The sequence below is a fragment of the Hemitrygon akajei genome, chromosome 8 (genome assembly GCF_048418815.1).
Source record: "Hemitrygon akajei chromosome 8, sHemAka1.3, whole genome shotgun sequence".
Classification (NCBI taxonomy): domain Eukaryota; kingdom Metazoa; phylum Chordata; class Chondrichthyes; order Myliobatiformes; family Dasyatidae; genus Hemitrygon; species Hemitrygon akajei.
In genome coordinates this window covers 46,464,112-46,482,780 of record NC_133131.1, presented here as the reverse complement: position 1 = coordinate 46,482,780, position 18,669 = coordinate 46,464,112, and the positions used below count along the sequence as shown (strand labels likewise).

The 18,669-nt window shown below is 40.3% G+C and overlaps 1 protein-coding gene across 3 annotated transcripts in view; it reads left to right on the top strand.

Annotated features, from left to right (window-relative positions):
• The window catches only part of ap2b1 (adaptor related protein complex 2 subunit beta 1), a 283,798-nt gene extending 271,786 nt beyond the window's left edge, over positions 1 to 12,012 (top strand). For all 3 annotated transcript variants that reach the window (XM_073053794.1, XM_073053796.1, XM_073053795.1), the window contains one exon: positions 8,480 to 12,012. In XM_073053794.1, coding sequence (XP_072909895.1) covers positions 8,480 to 8,554 — 75 coding nt within the window. In that variant the 3' untranslated portion in view covers positions 8,555 to 12,012. The remainder of the gene's footprint in view (positions 1 to 8,479) is intronic.
• The last annotated feature ends 6,657 nt before the right edge of the window (positions 12,013 to 18,669 follow it).

Below are 18,669 nucleotides of genomic sequence, written 5' to 3'. Positions count from 1 at the left end.
CGGTGGATCCATCTATCTTTGCTGGAAAATTACCCGGTTACTGGGGAACGTAACAATCTTCACTGCCCAGATATTACAGGATTGAGTGAAGAGCCAATTAAGTGGCATCTGCTGTTGACTTATTGTGATCGTAGACAAGTTGGACCTAATCCAAGTCACTTCTCAGGCAGGAGTTGATATGTTTCATCACCAGCCTCTCAAAGTACTTCATCACAGTCGGTGTAAGTGCTACTGGATAATAGTCATTGAGGCAGGTTACCACGTTCTTCTTAGACATTGGTATAATTGAAGCCTGCTTGAAGCAGATGAGTACCTCAGACTGCCGAAGCGAGAAGTTAAAGATATTAGTGAATACTCCAGCTAGTTGATCAGCACAGGTCTTTAGTACTTGGCCAGCTACCCGTCTGGGCCAGATGCTTTCTATGGGTTGGCTTCAGAGACTGAAATCACAGGGTCTTTGGGGGCTAAGGGAGCTCGTGAAGGTTCCTCCATGTTTTGACAGTCAAAATCAGCATAAAAGCATTGAGCTCACCTGGGACCAAAGCCTTATTGTCACCTATGTCGCTTGGTTTCACTTTGTAGGAGTGATAGAATTCAAGTCCTGCCACAGCTGTCGAGCATTCTTCATTGATTCAAGTTTGGTCCAGATTTGCCACTTTGCATGTGAGATGGCTTTCCAGAGATCATACCTGGACCTCTTGTATTTAACTTGGTCACCAGAGCTGAATACTTCTGATCTGGCCCTCAGCAGATTGCAGATCTCATGGTTCACAGGACTTCTGAATGATCTTGTCAGATCACACTCATCTACAACTGTTTTTATAAAGTCCATGACAACCGTGGTGTATTTGTTCAGATCCTGTGACTAATCCTTGAATTTGGCCTAGCCTATCGACTTGAAGCAATCCGTAGGCACTTGTCTGCCTCCCACAACCACATCTTTGTTGTCCTTATCTCTGCAGCCTTGCTTTTTAGCGTCTGTGTATACAGGTAGAAGGAGGATAGCCGATATCCCAAAATGCAATCTAGGCATGGAACGGTAGGCATTCATAACCGTAATCTAGTAGTGGTCGAATGTATTGGAACCATTGCTGCTGCAGGAGATACATTGATGATAATTGGGGAAAGATTTCTTCAAACAAGCCTGATTGTTGAAGAAAGCCTAACCGAATGTAGAACACTAGAGCACAGTACAGGTCCTCTGGCCCACAAAGTTCTGCCACCCATCATTCTCTTGTCATGTAGTTGGAGAGAAGTTTTTGGGATATTAGAGGGTCAGTCATTCATTCCAGGATACTCAGATTTTGACCTGTTTTCATACCCACAGTGTTTATGCCGCTGAGTTTCTGGTAAGAGGTGACCTCTGGGATGTTAATGAATCTCTTTCTGAAGGTGGTCATCGCTGGTATTCTTGGGGCAACAATTGCTACCTAAGTGGCTGCCCTTCAATATTTCTAATTGATCCTCTGGCTTGATTAGAAATGTAGAATGGGGAATATGCTGGGCCAAGTGGCTGCACGTTGGGTGGTTGTGCTGTTTCCACTGGTCAGGAAACAAATTCAGAAATGAGAAGTATAAAGGGACTTGGGAGTCCTAGTGCAGGATTCCCTCAAGGTTAATTTGCAGGGTGTGTCAATAATGAAGGCAAATGTAATGTTCGCATTTATTTCAAAAAGACTAGAATATAAAAGCAAGGATATAATGCTGAGGTTGTACAAGGCATTTGTTGGACCTCATTTGGAGTATTATGAACAGTTTTGGGCACTGTATCCAAGAAAGAAGGTGCTGACATTGCAGAGGGCCCAGAGGAGGCTTATGAGAATGATCCTGGGAATGAAAGGGTGAACGTGTGAGGAGTGTTTGACAGCTCTGGGCCTGTACTTGTTAGAGTTTTGAAGAATGATGGAGAATCTTATTGAACCTTACCAGATATTGAAACTCCTAGATACTGTGGGTATGGAGAGGATGTTTCTAGTAGTGGGAAATTCCAGCACCAGAGGGCATAGACTAATAATAAAAGGATGTCCCTTTAGAACAGAGGTGAGGAAGAATTTCTTTAGCCAGAGGGGGGTGAATCTGTGGAATTTATTGCCACAGACACCGTTGAGGCGAAGTCATTGGGTATATTTAAAGTGAGCGTTCGTGATTAGTAAGGGCATAAAAGGTTACAGGGAGAAGGCAGGAGACTGGGGTTGAAAAGGAAAATAAATCACCCATATTTTGAATAACAAGATTGTTGTTGATATCTTTTTTATAGCTTCAACAGCAGTGTCAAACGATGGAGCGTATTTAATGTGCTGAATAGCCCAATTCTGCTCTTTTATCTTAGGATCTTATTGTCTTTTATATCACCCTGCAAAGATGCGCAGATCATTTATGTAACCATTTGGCTTGAAACTAAAAGTGGATTCACAACATTATTTCAGTGTAGTAATATGCCTCAAGGTGTTTTTAGTTAGATCCGGGTCTATGTTAAATAAATTTGTGAATCGCTTCTGAAGGCGACTCAAACGAACTCTGTTTTATTTTAATCTTACTGTAACATGTTGATATTTTAGTCACGTTTTTAAAGATACAAACACTAGAGTTTATTTATAACCTAGTGTCAGTGTAAATTCCTATCAAACAGTAGCAATGATTTCCTCCTTTAAAATGCTGTGAACTGTATGATTTTGTATTTGACATCATAATTTCCTGAGACTCATTTTTAATCTCAGTAACAGCAGTATATATCCAAACATAATCTCATCATTGCTTTGAAATTTTATAAATTCATTTATGCTCTAAAACAATGCAAATAGATTCAAGCCCCCACCTAATCAAATCCTATATTGACATAATTTTGCTTTGGTTTCTCCACATTTTTAACCATAACGCTATCACCATTGTAACAGCTTCAAACTAAATTACTTCTCTTAAACCTGGGTTCTGTCAGTTTACAGGATCTGCCACTGAGAGTTAGCGTCTACCTAATATGTCCAACCCTGCCAATGGCATTTAACTAAAATTAAATGTATTGACCCAGAAAAGCACCAATAAAATTTTGATTCTGGGTGCCAGGAAATGGAGTTTGCTTTGAAGCATGCAGCTGCTTCTCATGGAAACAGACCAAGATTTCCCCTTCTGGGTGTAAATAGTGCAGATTTAAACACAACAGCATCTAATCCTGTAGGAATTCCCAACAACATCATCAATGCCATTCTACAGAGTAACACAATATGAAGAGCCTTCTAAAATATCTTGGAATGTAATAAAATGGTTCGTGTTTGTGAATAAGAGAATGTAGAGGAGATATTTTATCAATCTTCATTTGTCATCATCTCTACCCATTTTCCAACAACCCTTCTGCCTGCTGAAGTTTCAACAAGTGCTACTGGCCACGAACAACGCCCATTTATCATCCTCATCCTATATTCTACCCATACTTCTTTGGAAAAGGCGGTGACAAGATTGGTGCTGACCAGTCCCACATTTCATTCTTTGTTGAGACAACATATTTTTGACAGCAAATGGGGTTTTTGTTATTTATCTATTGCTGTTGATTTCAGATGATAACTTGGAGTCAGGGAACTGTTGCAGACTTCAAGTGGTTATTGAATCTCAAATATGCAAATCTGAGCAATCAGGAATCCTCTCATTGTTGCCAGAGTCTGCAGGCAGTTCACAAGATGGTGGCTGACAAGTTTAGTTAAATATAGAGCTTGTGCTGTGTCCGTTTTGTACAAATTAAAAGCATTTTTTATATTTAGGTCACTAGCTTGGAATATTAAAAGTTCTCATTGCTACCATCAGGAAGGAGGTACAGAAGTCTAAAGGTACACATTCCACAATTCAGGAACAGCTGCTTCCCCACTGCCATCTGATCTCTGAACAGACATTGAACCCATGAACGCCACCTCACTACTATTTTATTTCTATTTTTGAGCTACTTATTACTGTAATTCATGTATTTTCTGTTATTATGCAAAGACCACAAATTTTACGACATATGCTGGTGATATTAAACCTGATTCTGAGATGTAAAAGAAAGTTGAGTGGCCAGTGGAATCTCAAACCTACCAGGTTCTTGATTTTGCCCAGGTACTTTGGGAGTGTGAAGCCCCAATAAGAAAAATCTCAGGGGCCAGAGATTGTGTAATGTGCTATGGATGAGAAGGCATGCTCTCCTGAGTAAAAAAAAATAGTAAATTGGTTTATTATTGTCACATGTACCAAGCTACAGTGTAAAACTTGGGTTTTGTATACCATCCGTACAGATCATCTCATTACAATAATGTTGAGATAGTACAGAGATAATAATAACAACACACAATAAACTGTTACAGCAAATGTGCAATTCAGGCAGAGAATAATTTGCAATTGTGAGGTCAAAGTTCCATCTTACTGTTCTAGGGGAGCATTCAGTAGTCTCAACAGTTGTATGGAAATGTCTTTGAGCCCAGTAGTATGCACTTTTAAGCTTTTGTATTCCATAGTTGAAGACTGCAGGCAGTGAAATGATACTATGTGTAGGTTTTAAGGAACAAACGGCTTGTGTGAGCTTCTCACAGTTTCTTCCACATCCCCAAAGATGTCTTGGAGTTATGCTACTTGCCAACTCTTAAGTTATAGGTGGGTGGTAGGAGAGATAATAAATAGTGGATAATAGGATTTCTCTGAGAGCTAGCATAGTCTTGTGGGCCAAATTACATCCTCCTATATCCTATGTCATAATGGAATATGAACACGTTGCATTATCCTGCTGGTTAGAAGCAGTCCTATTAGGCAAACTGAATTCCTCAGGTCCTTGGTCTGTACCCTGGTAGGTAAAAACCACTTCTTTCCAAAAAAGTGTCAGACATCTGATTTGCCTGACGAAAAAGTAGGAGTGACAGCATCCGGAATCTGCCTGATGTGAGGAATGATTCTTACATCAAATCTCACTGCACTCGCTGAGCCTGCCTTCTGGTGCACATACTGTTCAGGTGGTAGTATCACCAGCCCCGTCTATAACTCTACTGCCTCTGAAGGTTAGAAAACCCAGTGAAAGACCTGATTTATGTAGAGAGATTTTATAACTGATCAGGGAGCTCAGCTGGAGTTTCAGAAGAAAAATGATTGATGGACAGAGTTCAACAGCCTGCACAGTAACAGCTGGATTTTGACAGAGTATTTGCCCAATCTGATTTTACACTGGAGATTGAATCATACTTACCTATTTCAGATAGAGGGAAATAGTATTTATGAACTGTTCAAATTAACAAGTTCATACAAGCTGTGCTCAGAGTTCATATTCACACCTTTCCAAAACTAATGTCCCAGCCTCCATTCATTAGCCACTGACATCTTAGGGCTTCGTTAACCCTAGATTTGATCGTTCCACTGCTCTCTTGACCGGTCTTCTATGTTATACCTTCTGCAGACCTTAGCAGTGTAAAAACTCTGCTGTTCTTTACCTCCAACAACTCCCTTTTGCTCATCAGTTCTGCACTTAGTAACATATGCTGTCTCCCAATCCAGCAATGTAATACATGTGTAATTCTTAGTCTTGTTTTCTAACCTCTCCTGTTTGGTAGCTTTCTTTGCCTCCTCCAGTTCTGACCTCCATCTCACTGTTGTTCACTGCTCATCTATTTATGAATTTGATTTTAACTGCCTAAGCCCTGATGCCTTGATTTCTGCTTTTAAGGTGCTCTTTTAACCTCATTCTTCAATTAAGCATTTAATTAGTAACCCTGGTTCAATATCATTGTTTTCATTTGGAATATATTAAATTCTGTTCTAATTACCTACTGATTTGCAATCCTCATGTCACAAGGTCAGTTCCAGCCCCTATCTCAAACTATTTTGAACAATTCCATATGGTGCACATTGATTAATCTATTCTTGTCTGTGTGCGTATGCTAATCAGTTTCCAAACCACTTGTATTGGTGGCTTCCTGCTGTGCACTGTTCTACAGAGAAGGCCTTTGTTTACACAGCTGCACCAAGTGATTTCAAAGCCTAATTCTGTCTGTCAGTTTTGATAGAAGTAGTTTATTATCTAATCATTTCCTGGTAAGCTATTAAATGTTTTAGTGAGCATGTTAATGCTGTTAGAATGCTGCAGGAGATCTTTATTCTGATGGTGGAGGGGGTGAAATGGTTTGGTGGATGCACAGGGTTTTGCCATTGAGAGACCTTTATCTTGGTTACCTGGAACCTGATAATGCTGGAAGGAATGATTCACTCAATAAAGAAGAGTTAAGTCTCATATTTCAATCATACTTAATTAGTAAATATATTTTGTATAAAGAGAGCAATCAATAAATTGAAATAATTGCACTTGATATACAGTGGATTCAAGTTCACTTGGACACATTGGGACCTTTACATTTTGGCCCAGTAAAGCAACTGCCTCAATTAACCGAAGTTTCATGGAAATAGTTAAAAAGATATAAAAAGAAAGGCAAAGTACTGTTTCACTGAATAACAAATTATATCTTTAAATAAAATACAGGACAAATTAGAATACTACCAATACTAATACAGTACTATAAAACTGTATAAATTCCAAATAGTTATTCATCCAGTGTACACTGCCGTGTTCTTTTGGTTGATTGTAAAGTGAACAAGATCAGAACAGACCCTAGTGCAGATGATAGATTGCCTTCAAACAATGCTATTGATTACACCCTCCAAATCTTCATTTTCATTGTAACATTCAAAGTGACTGAATTCTTCTGAATACCTGAATGACGGAATACCTTCTCATTCTTCCTAGATCCTAACTTGCTGAAGTAGTGAAATCATTTCATTTTCACTCCCTGCCTTTTCTGGCATCTCCAAGTCTGAAAGCTTGAAGCTGCAGTGAGCAAAACAATTCTGAATTGTCCTGCTCTGTATTTCTCAGGATCTATCAGTAACAAAAATCATTGCTTTTTGAACACAAGCATGTGCACTATTTAAAATCTGCTCTAAGCTTAGTGTAGTGACTGACGCCTGCACGTGCACTTATTTAACACTTATTTGACAACAGTCCCCTGCTCCAATTAAGCGGCATAATGTCCCAAATAAATGAAGGGAATCTTGGCTATTTTTGGGATTAGTTTTTGTTCTTTAAGAGTTGTCCCAAATAAGTGGCTGCCCCAATTAACTGCTGGCCTAATTAACCAGAATCCACTGTATTAACAAAAAAAAAGCAAAGATTATATCCAACATGTTAAAAGGAAGGTAGTAAATATGTACCACATGATGGCGTATATAGTCAATAAATGGCAATACTGGTTGCACGCATATAACCAATCATCTTTGTGCAACATTGGCATTCCATTGTCAGTGCCACACATCACCCAGCACAAGTCATTCATTTCTAGGTGATCTTCCCAACAGGTTCAGTGAATTTGGAGACCTATGTTTATCTCGTTGTCTTGATCCCAACCTTAGGATCATATCCATATTCCATATTCTCAAAGAATGTTAAGGCAAGAACAGGGCATTCCTGCAGAAGTTGTTAATTATGTTTTGCTGACATATTTCTGAATGTATTTATGCTTGCACCTACACATCTTCCAAGCTGCCAGATAATTATCCTGGAATCTATTCTGGTACTGTGATTTTCCAGTCTTTATTTTAAAACATCATCAAACATGCTATAAATCCCTTTTTTAAGAACCCTGGAAGAACCTTACTATCTGCTGAAGTATTTTTAGACCCTAATACTAAACAATGAATTGACCTTTCTAAGACAGCATTAAACAGATATACCGTGCAGAGCATTCTAATGGGCTGCTTCACTGTCAAATACGGGGGATGTGGGGGGGGGGGGGGGCTACTGCACAGAATCGAAATAAGCCGTAGTGAGTTGTAAAATTAGTCAGCTTCATCATGGGCACTAGCCTCTGTAGAATCCAGGATATCTTTAAGGAGTGTTGCCTCAAAATAGTGGAATCCATCATTAAGAACCCCCATCATCCAGGACATGCCCTCTTCTCATTGCTACCATCAGGAAGGAGGCACACTCTCAACGATTCAGGAACAGTTTCTTCCCTTCTGCTATCCAATTTCTGAATGGAGACTGAACCCATGAACACTACCTGACTACTATTTTTCCATGTAACTCTTCACTGTAATTCACAGTTTTCCTTCTCCATTATTATGTACTGCATTATACCGCTGCCACAAAGACAACAAATGCCAGTGATGTTAAATCTGATTCTGATCATAGAATCACAGTGGTCCACGTACAAATACTGCTGACATCTGTTTTCTCAGCTTGTGCTATGTGTTTATTTTGAAAATTTTAATTCACCTAAAGGCTGCTACTACACCAAATTCTGATCGAGTCTTTCTACCAACCTCCTAAGGCAGACTTTACAGATTTTATGCTTTCTGTGATTGTAATGTCTGCATGAACAAAATGTGTCTGTCTAGCTGAACAGGGCCCTAAAGACTTTACTGAATGTTGCTCATGGTGTCTGCTTTATTCTCTATTAATTTTTGTTTCTTTCTTCCCTCACAGCTGTCATTAAAGTGCAGAGCACCAGAGGTATCACAGTACGTCTACCAGGTCTATGATACTCTTCTGAAAAACTGAAGATTGGAACTAGCTCCCCAATCGTACTGAAAGTACCCATCTTAATGCACTCCTCGCAACAAATATCACTAGCAGTGCGTACTAGAAATGGATCATAAACAAAATCTACATTTGGTGTTTTTTAATGGAAATGCACTGATGAAATGGTGAAACTTATAATTGTATGCATTCAATAGAAGATGTCAACTATAGTCACTTTCAGTGCAGCGGTTTGTGTTCTTCTGTTGCTTTCTCAAAACAAAACCACTGTTCAGACCACTATCTCAAAGTGATATTATTCCAACAGATATATTTGTTCTGTGCCAAGTTTGTTGTGTTTTATTAATTGATTTAGACCTGATGTATAATTGGGCTAGGTAGCATCTGTGCTAATCTTCATGGAATGTGTCAAATACATAGGATGGCCAAAATGTTGGGTGTTTCTTTAAAGCACTGGGCATGTCAAGGGATAAGTACTGCAACTTGAAATATTTAAACCCCCTAGAGTCACTTACCCCACAAGAGAATTTGTTTATTTAACCATGTGGTACTTACTCAATCAAGCCTGTACAAAACTGTCCTTTCTAAGATTCTTTCTTATTTGATGCAAAAGTCCTTCTGGTTCTTGAAGGATTTTGTACATACATTCCCAAGAAGAAATGCTAACTTTCAGTGTGAGTCATTCACATTAATTTAAAATGGTTAGAGCCTTTTACTTGTCTGAATCTCATGTTTACCACTGAAACCAACTAATGCCTAACTTCTCCTGAAACTTGCCCAGCAGTATAATGCTGAAACTTGCTCACTTGGTCTTATTTGCAGTAACATTTATTGTCAACAGCATCCTACATTGTATCTGCATTGTTCCCTTAGAAAATGCTTAATTTTTATGGATGTGTTTGTTGCAATTTTCATGAAGATTTCTTTATAGATTCAGCAAAATTTTCAATAAACATTTGACAAAATAATATCATATGCAAAATCTCGCTAAGATGCTCTTCACTGTATTTTGGTGGTGATGCATTGATTAATTCATCCTTGCCATCTGTGTTTTCTTTATTATAATAATTGTTATTCATTAGGTATAATTCATTTTATGTTCACACTGGAACGTGAATAAAGTAGACTGAACTGTGCAAAGTGTCTTGCTGACAATTCAGGAAGAATGGTAGTTAAGTGTTTAGTTGTATTGGTGTGACTGAATGTTTCATCAGTATCTTTATTTTACTCTCATCAGTGGGCTAGATGGATTAACGTCTCTCTTCTGTGGTTAACTGAACAGCAAAACCGAGGACCAGAGTTAACTTCAATGAATGTATTCTTTTTCAGGCAACTAACCTTCTACAACACTTTTAACCTTAAAACATGGGAAATGTCTTTACATGTCCATAATGTTGACAGTTTCAAAGGTTTTTGTAATATGATGGTTGTGCACAATCTGGTTGTAATTTCTCTCAGTCACCTGTAGTGCATGATTATTGCAGTATCGGTAGTGCAAGCATGTACCAAGCAATTAATTCAATAACAAGGAATCTATGTAATGGAGAACAACACAGTTTCACATCTTAGAGCATTTTATCTTTTACTGTGAAGAAATATTTCACAAGATTTTTGAACCTTCTGTTTTATTTTTTGTGTCCCTGTAACCTGATTGATTCAGTTCTCCAGTGTATAATTATCAAGTATTTCTAATGGCATCATATGGAACACTGACATGAAGTGGGGGCTGAGGCTTATTGCTTTGTTCTCAGAGATGCTCAGTGTTTTCCGTTTTGCTTCAGATTTCCAGCGTCTGCAGTCTTGGTTTTCTCAAAGGTGCTTGTTACTTTCTAGTGGTACATTGGAAGGTTTAACTTCAATGTGTCAAGGGCCTCTGATCTCCAGTGGACTAACCTCCTGCTGTAGCAAGACAGAGAAAGATACAGTCAGAATAAAATGTGGATTCTCATTGTGCTGGCGTAGCTGGTCTCATCCAGGTACTAATAGGTAATTCCATAATCATCATCAACTCTACTGGGCTGGAGTAGTGAACTATTAGCCAAGGTTGCCACTATAAATCATAGCTAGATGGCTTTTGCCAGTCATATGCATAAAATGCTGTTGTTTGAGACGATGGTCAATGTGTCTTCTGCAGCCAAACAGTCTTAGCACTCACTCACTGTCAAGTCTCATCTAGAGAACAGAAACTGTGCTTTGCTAAGGAACAAAACTCAGCTACATGCAGTATATTCAGGAAAGAGAGGAATTGAACTGGTGATTTTTTTAAAAAAAACTCTTTTGTATGTTAAGGTTTCAACATCATAGCAATGAACAAATATTTTGTTGTAGATACCCAAACTGTTGTTCTGGCAGAACTAATGGGATTTTCAAAAACAAACCAGTGGTTATAATCCAGTAAATTTGTATCCTGTAAATATGAGAAGCATGGGAGCTCAGACACCATCATAATTTTGAGATTCTGAATTTAATTCAGTGAAAAAACCCAGAAACTAAAAGCTGGCATTAACTTAAAAATATTAAGCCAGGGGATTATTGTAGGAACTTCTCAGGTTCACTAATATCGTCAGGAAGGAAAACTGGCCTCTAAACAGCTCTGACCTTTACATGACTAAAATATTTAATTTAGTAAGTGGTAAACCAGTTCCAGGAATATCCTTATTGGTGAATCAAAGCATTTTTTGTTGCGTGATCAGACAGTTGCAGCTGGTTCTATGCTGAGTTTTTATCTATTGCCGATGTGCTGCTGCTTTATATATACAAATACATAAACTGCAGTCTGAGACAGTGTGAACCCCATTTTCAAAGTGATTTCCTCAATAGTTTATTTTGTGGTTTATTTTGTCAGTGTTTCCTGGGAAGGAATAAGTTGATTACAAGTTCTTCAGTTTCACATTAAGTTATAAAGAGAATACAAGAAGACTCTCTCTGGCCATGCTGGTACACACCTAAAGGATTATTGTGAAGCCATTGTTCCCCCAAGATTTAAGGAAAGTTTCCTGCAGGTCTCCTAACAGGAACACTGAACAGCTCAAGATTACTGCATTTTAGACTTGTTAATAATGGCAGAATTGGAATTCAGCTGAGAGGTCATTGTATACAACTTTACTTTTGACCCGTGGTTTTCAATGGCTGATTATTATTCTGACAGAATGAAAGCCATTGCTTAGTTAGTTGGGTTTCTACACTGGATAACTGAAGGATACGCTGACCCTGCCCCTCACTTCCATCTCTGAAAAACTGATATCTTAAGATGCTTCATTCCGTCCTCAATGCATTCCAAATATTGTATTACTTGTCTACTGTACTGATGTGTAAAATATCATTTTCCAAATTTAATATTCCACTGTTAACCAACTCTTGTGATTCATATTAATCTGATTTCTGAAGAATTGATAAATAAATTGCTTCTTTGAATGTTACCAGATTTAGTCAAAGTTGATATATGCGTATGTGTCTATTAAAATCTGGCTTCCCTTGAAGTGTTTTTGCTCTCTTTGTCGACTATGAAGAGTTTCATATTCATACTCAATTTGGGTCACCAAGATTATTCTCCAGAGTATAAAGTGTGAGTTCAGGGATCTACTTAATGTCTTATTGTGCGTGTTTTTTTTACATGCACTCAGTATCAAAACCAATATTAATGGATTGAAGGAACTGAATGCAAAGGAATTATAATTTACACAGTGCCAGATCATATCCCAAAGAGTTTCACCTAAGATGGTCTGTTTTGTGGGGAAATGTGCCATATATTTCTCACGTAGTGAGATTCCACCCCCCCCCCCCCACCCCATTGACAATACCCAATCAGGTTAAGACCAGTCAGGATACTTTCAATCACAAATGAGAAAATCTGCAGATGCCGGAAATCCAAGCAACACACACAAAATGCAGGAAGAACTTGGCAGGCGAGGCACCAGCATCTATGGAGAAGTGTACAGTGACATTTTGGGTCCAGACCCTTTATCAGGACTGGAGAAAAAGATGAGGGGTCAAAATAAAAAACTGGGGGGAGGGGAGGAGGAGCCACAAGATGATAGGTGAAACCAGGAGGGGTGAAGTAAAGAGCTGAGAAGTTGATTGGTGAAGAAGATACAGGCAGGAGAAAGGGGAATTCTGATAGAAGAAGACAGAAGGACGTGGAAGTAGAAGGGGCGGGGTACCAGAAGGAGGCAATGGGCAGGTAAAGAGAGAAGGGGATGGAGAATGGTGAAGGAGTGGGGGGGCATTACCGAAAGTCTGAGAAATCCATGTTCATGCCATCAGGTTGGAGGCTACCCAGACGGAATATGCAGTGTTGCTCCTCCAACCTGAGTGTGGCCTCATCGTGACAGTCGAGGAACCCATGACTAACATGTTGCAATTGGAATGGGTAGTGGAATTAAAATGGGTGGCTGCTGGGAGATCCCACTTTTTCTGGTGGACAGAGCGTAGGTGCTTGGCGAAGCGGTCTCCCAATCAGTATCGGGTCTCGTTGATGTGGAGGCCACACCAGGAGCACTGGATACAGTAGATGACCCCAACAGACTCATAAGTGAAGCATTGCCTCACCGGGAAGGACTGTTTGGGGCCCTGAATGGTAGTGAGGGAGGAGATAAAGGGGCAGGTGAGGCATGAGGGAGACCTGTGGGGAGGGACGAATGAGTAAGGGAGTTGCGTAGAGAGCAATCCTTGTGGAAAGCAAAAAGTGGGGTGGGGGAACGATGTGCTTGGTGGTGTGATCCTGCTGGAGATGGTGGAAGGTACAGAGAATTATGTGATGGATGCAGAGGCTGGTAAGTACCAGAGGAACTCTGTGCCTGGTGGGGTAGTGAGATGATGAGGTGAGGGCAGACTTACATGAAATGGAAGAGATGCAGTTGAGGGCAGCGTTGGTGGTGGAGGAAGGGAAGCCCTTTCCTTGAAGAAGGAGCACATCCCCTTTGTTCTGGAATGAAAATGCTTATCATGAGAGCAGATGCACTTTCAGTGGTGCATCTGTAGAAGCTGACGTGCCAAATCTCCTTAAGCTTCTAAGAAAGTAGAAAACACAAAGTACACTGCAGATGCTGTGGTCAAATCAAGACGTACAAAAAAGCTGGATGAACTCAGCAGGTCGGGCAGCATCCGTTGAAAGGAGCAGTCAATGTTTCGGGTCGAGACCCTTCATCAGGATTGGCGTCTTCCGACGTCTTACTTTGTCAGAAAGTAGAAATGCTGCAAAGCATTCTTCATGACTGCATCTATGTGCTGAGTGTGCACAAATCACCTGAGATATTGACACTCAAGAGTTTGAAGTTCAAATGTCGTGTAAACAATTCTACTTATTTCAGATGTTTAATCAAGATGCTTTACTTGGAACAGAGGATGTTGGAGACATTATTGAAGCATATAAAATTATTTCTAGAGGTAGAGTAAATAATTAGTAGATAAATCAAAATGGGGGAGGGGGTTAAAATAATGGACAAACAGACTAAAGGTGAGATGAGGGAGAAAGCTTTTCACCTTGAGAGTGGTGAGGTTTGGGACTCACTGTTTGAAAGAGTGTTAGAGACAGAAGACATTTGAATTTGCATTTGAAGGACAGTGACCTGTGGGCCTGGTGCTAGCGACTAGGAATATCATGCTTATATCTGTCTTGACCAGCACAGAACAACTATCTTTAATTTCCATAAGACGTAGGAGCAGAATTAGGCCATTTGAACCATTGAGTCTACTCCACCATTCAATCATGGCTGAACCTTTTCCCCCTCCTCAGCCGCAATCCGCAGCCTTCTTCCCATAACCTTTGCTGCTGTGTCCAATCATGAACCTATCAATATCTGCCTTAAATATACCCAATGACCTGGCCTCCACAGATGCCTGTGGTAACTAATTCCACAAATTCACCTCCCTCTGGCTAAGGAAATGGATGCTCCTCTATCCTGAGGCTATGCCCTCTTGTCCTAGACTCCCCCACCATGGGAAACATCCTTTCCACATCTACTCTGTCTAGACTTTCAACATTCAAAATGTTTCAGTGAGGTCCACCCCCCCCCCCCCGCCATCCTTCTAAATTCCAGCGAGTACAGACCCAGAGCCATCAAACATTCCTCCTATGATAACCCTTTCATTCCTGCATTCCTGGAATCACCCTTGTGAACCTCCTGTAGGCCCTCTCCAATGCCAGTACTGTACATCTTTTCTTAGGTGAGGAGCCCAAATCTGTCCACAATATTCAAGGTGAGGCCTCACCAGTGCCTTATAAAGCCTCAGCATCACATCCCTGCTCTTTTATTCTAGACCTCTTGAAATGAATGCTAACATGGCATTTACCTTCCTCACCACTGACTCAACCTGCAAGTTAACCTTCAGGGTATTCTGCATATGGACTTCCAAGTCACTTTCCATCTGAGATTTGGATTTTCTTCCCATTTAAAAAATAGTCTGCGCATTTATTTCTACTACCAAATTACATGACCATGCATTTTCCAACATTGTATTTCATTTGCCACTCTCTTGCCCATTCTCCTAATCTGTCTAAGTCCTTCTGCATCCTACCTGTTTCCTCAACACTCCCTGCCCCTCCACCAATCTTTGTATCATCTGCAAACTTGGCAATAAAGCCATCTATTCCATCATCTAAATCATTTATACACAGCATGAAAAGAAGCAGTCCTAACACTGACCACTGCAGCACACCACTAGTCAACTGGCAGCCAACCAGAAAAGGATCCATTTATTCCCACTCACTGCCTCCCACCAATCAGCCAATGCTCTCACCATGTTAGTAACTTTCCTGTAATACCATGGGCTCTTAACTTGGTAAGCAGCCTCATGTGTGGCACCTTGTCAAAGGCCTTCTGAAAGTCCAAATATACAACATCCACTGGATCCCCTTTATCTATCCTACTTATAATCTCCTCAAAGAATTCCAATAGGTTTGTCAGGCAGGATTTTCCCTTAAAGAAACAATGCTGACTTTATCTTACTGTAACCTGTGTCACCAAGTACTCCATAACTCCAACATCTTCCTAACCACTTAGGTCAGGCTAACTAGTCTATAATTTCTTTTCTGCTGCCTTCCTCCTTTCTTAAAGAGTGGAGTGACATATGCAATTTTCCGTTCCTCTGGCACTGTCCCAGATTCAAATGATTTTTGAAAGATCATTACTAACGCCTCCACAATCTCTGCCATTACAGTATCTCTTTCAGAACCCTAGGGTGCAGTTCATCTAATCTGGGTGACTCATGTACCCTTAGGTCTTTCAGATTTTGGAGCACCTTCTCCCTTGTAATAGCAACTGCACTCACTTCTCTTCCTTCAACATCTGGCACACTGCCAGTGTCTTCCACAGTGAAGACTGATGCAAAATACTCATTTAGTTCATCTGCCATCTCCTTGTCCCCTGTTATTATTTCTCCAGCCTCATTTTCTAGTGGTCCTATATCCACTCTCACTTCTTTTTTATTTTTTACATTCTTGAAAAAGCTTTTACTATCCATTTTGATATTATTTGCGAGCTTGCTTTCATATTTCATCTTTTCCCTCCTAAAGATTCTTTTAGTTGCTCTCTGTAGGTTTTCAAAAGCTTCCCAATCTTCTATCTTCCCACTATTTTTTGTTTTGTTGTATGCTCTCTCTGTTTTTACATTAGCTTAGACTTCCCTTGTCAGCCACTCTATTTTGCCATTAGAGTGTTTCTTCACTTTTAGAATACATCTGTCCTGCGCCTGCCTCATTTTTCCAGAAACTCACGTCATTGCTACTCTGCTGTCATCCCTGCCAGCATCTCCTTCCAACTTTGACCAGCTCCTCCCTCATACCACTGTAATTTCCCTTACTCCACTGAAATACTGCTATGTGAGACTTTACTTTCTCCCTATCAAATTTCAAGTTGAGCTCAATATATTGTGATCACTAGTTCCTAATGGTTCTTTTACCTTCAGCTCCCTAATTGTTTCTGGTTCATTGCATAACACGCAATCCAACATAGCCGATCCCCCAGTAGGCTCAATGACAAACTCTTCTAAAAAGCCATCTCATAGCCACTCAAAAAACTCACTCGCTTGAGCTTCATTACCAACCTAATCTTCCCAATCATCCTGTATGTTGAAATCTGCTATGACTATCATAACATTGCCCTTTTGACACACCTTTCCTATTTCTTGTTGTAATCTATGGTCCACATCCCAGCTGCTGTTGGGAGGCCTGTATATAACTACCATCAGGGTCTTTTACCCTTGCTGTTTCTTAACTCTACCTACAAGGATTCAACATCTTCCGATTGTATGTCACATCTCTCTACTGATTTGAGCCACGCCACCCCCTCTGCCTACTTTCCTATGCCTCTGATATAATGTGTAACCTTGGACATTCAGCTCCCAGCTACAACCATCCTTCAGCCATGATTCAGTGATGGCCACAACATCATACCCGACATTCTGTAATAGTGCAACAAGATCGCTCACCTTATTTCTTCTACTCAATGCATTGAGGTATGACAGTCTGAGTGCTGTATTTGCTACCCTTTATGATTCTGCATTCCTAATGCACTGATACTCACTTTGCTGGCTGCAATTTTGTTCTACCATCTGCCAACACTTCCTGACAGTCTGACTGCACGCTATCTTTGCTTTATTACCATCCATCCTGTCCTGAGTCCCTTCACTCCAGTTCGGACCCCCCTCCCCAACAGCTCTAACAAACCTGCCTCGAGAATATTGGTCCCCTTTGGGTTCAGGTGCAACCCGTCACTTTTGAACAGGTCATGCCTCCCCCCAGAAGAGATCCCAATGATCCAAGAACCTGAAGCCCTGCCCCCTGCATTTCATATGATTACTATTACTATTCCAATGATGGGCAGTGTGAACTATCCTTGAGAAATAAGTTACTGAAGAGCAAAATAATATACCTGAACTCCCCATTTGAACTCATTATTATGGTTGTACAGATGGATTCCTGATTCCAGATGGTGATCAGGGAAAGTCACAACTATATTATTTAATCGGTCATTTTCAACATTCCAATTGACATTATCTGAAGAGAAAAAGTTTTTCGGTCCTTGAGTGTGCAGTTGAATAAATGTAAAGTCAAGGTCCTCTAGCGTACATTGGATCTCTGACACAACAGTTAGATCACTATCCTATCTACCTCACCCCACAAATACTCTCCTCCACAGCACTGAACATGGACTAATCTCCAATGTAAAAAGAACAGTGGTTGTAGCATCAATTGCCCTTTTGGAAGAGAATACTCCTCCCTCTTTTGTATCCGAACTTCAGGTGTATCCAGATTGGGTTGCAGAGAGTGGTTTTCTCTGCTGATTTTGTTAAACACCAGTCACTGAGTGAACCAAGTCAATGTGGCTGAAGACTAGCACAGGTCAGAGAAATTGGGCCCTTCCCAGACTAGGGACTTCTGGCAAACACCATTTGCTTGCAAAGGTGTTGATATCTCTTTAAAGATAAATGCAACATATTACACGCAACAAATAATCTGCTGGGGGATCTCAGCAGATCAGGGAGAATCTGTGGGGGGGAAAGAATTATTGACATTTTGAGTCGAAATCACACATCAGGACACTTTGTTGCTCCAGATTCCAACATCTGCAGTCTCTTGTGTCTCCATTAAATTACTTGCATTCCATTGCCAGCCTAGATACCATTCAGCAACTTGGAAAAGTTCTTCAACCAAGTCATTTATAAATAGTGAATAGTCAGAGCTATTGGTCATGCCTTGATGTTTGAGGGTCTTTTCACTCTGTAATTTACTCAACAAGTTAATAGTTAGGACTTGGGCTCAGTGAACTTTAATTTTACTTCCCCCTAGGTCCTCCTTCCTCCTTCCCTCCCTGTGATAGTCCACTCTCCTCTCCTATCAGATTCCTTCTTCTCCAGCCCTTGACCTCTCCCACACATCTGGCTTTATCTATCATTTTCCAGCTATTCTCTATCCCCCCCCCCGCCTTTTATTCTGTCATCTACCACCTTCCTTCTCCATCCTGAAGAAGTCTTGATCTGAAACACCAACTATCGACATCAATGCTGCCTGACTGCTGAGTTCCTCCAGCATTTTCTGTATCCAGCTTTTAATTTTAGCTATGTGCTGTTATGAAGGACTATATTGTTTTGTGTTCCAGCAGTCCATATCCATAGCAACCTTTGACATAAGACCCACT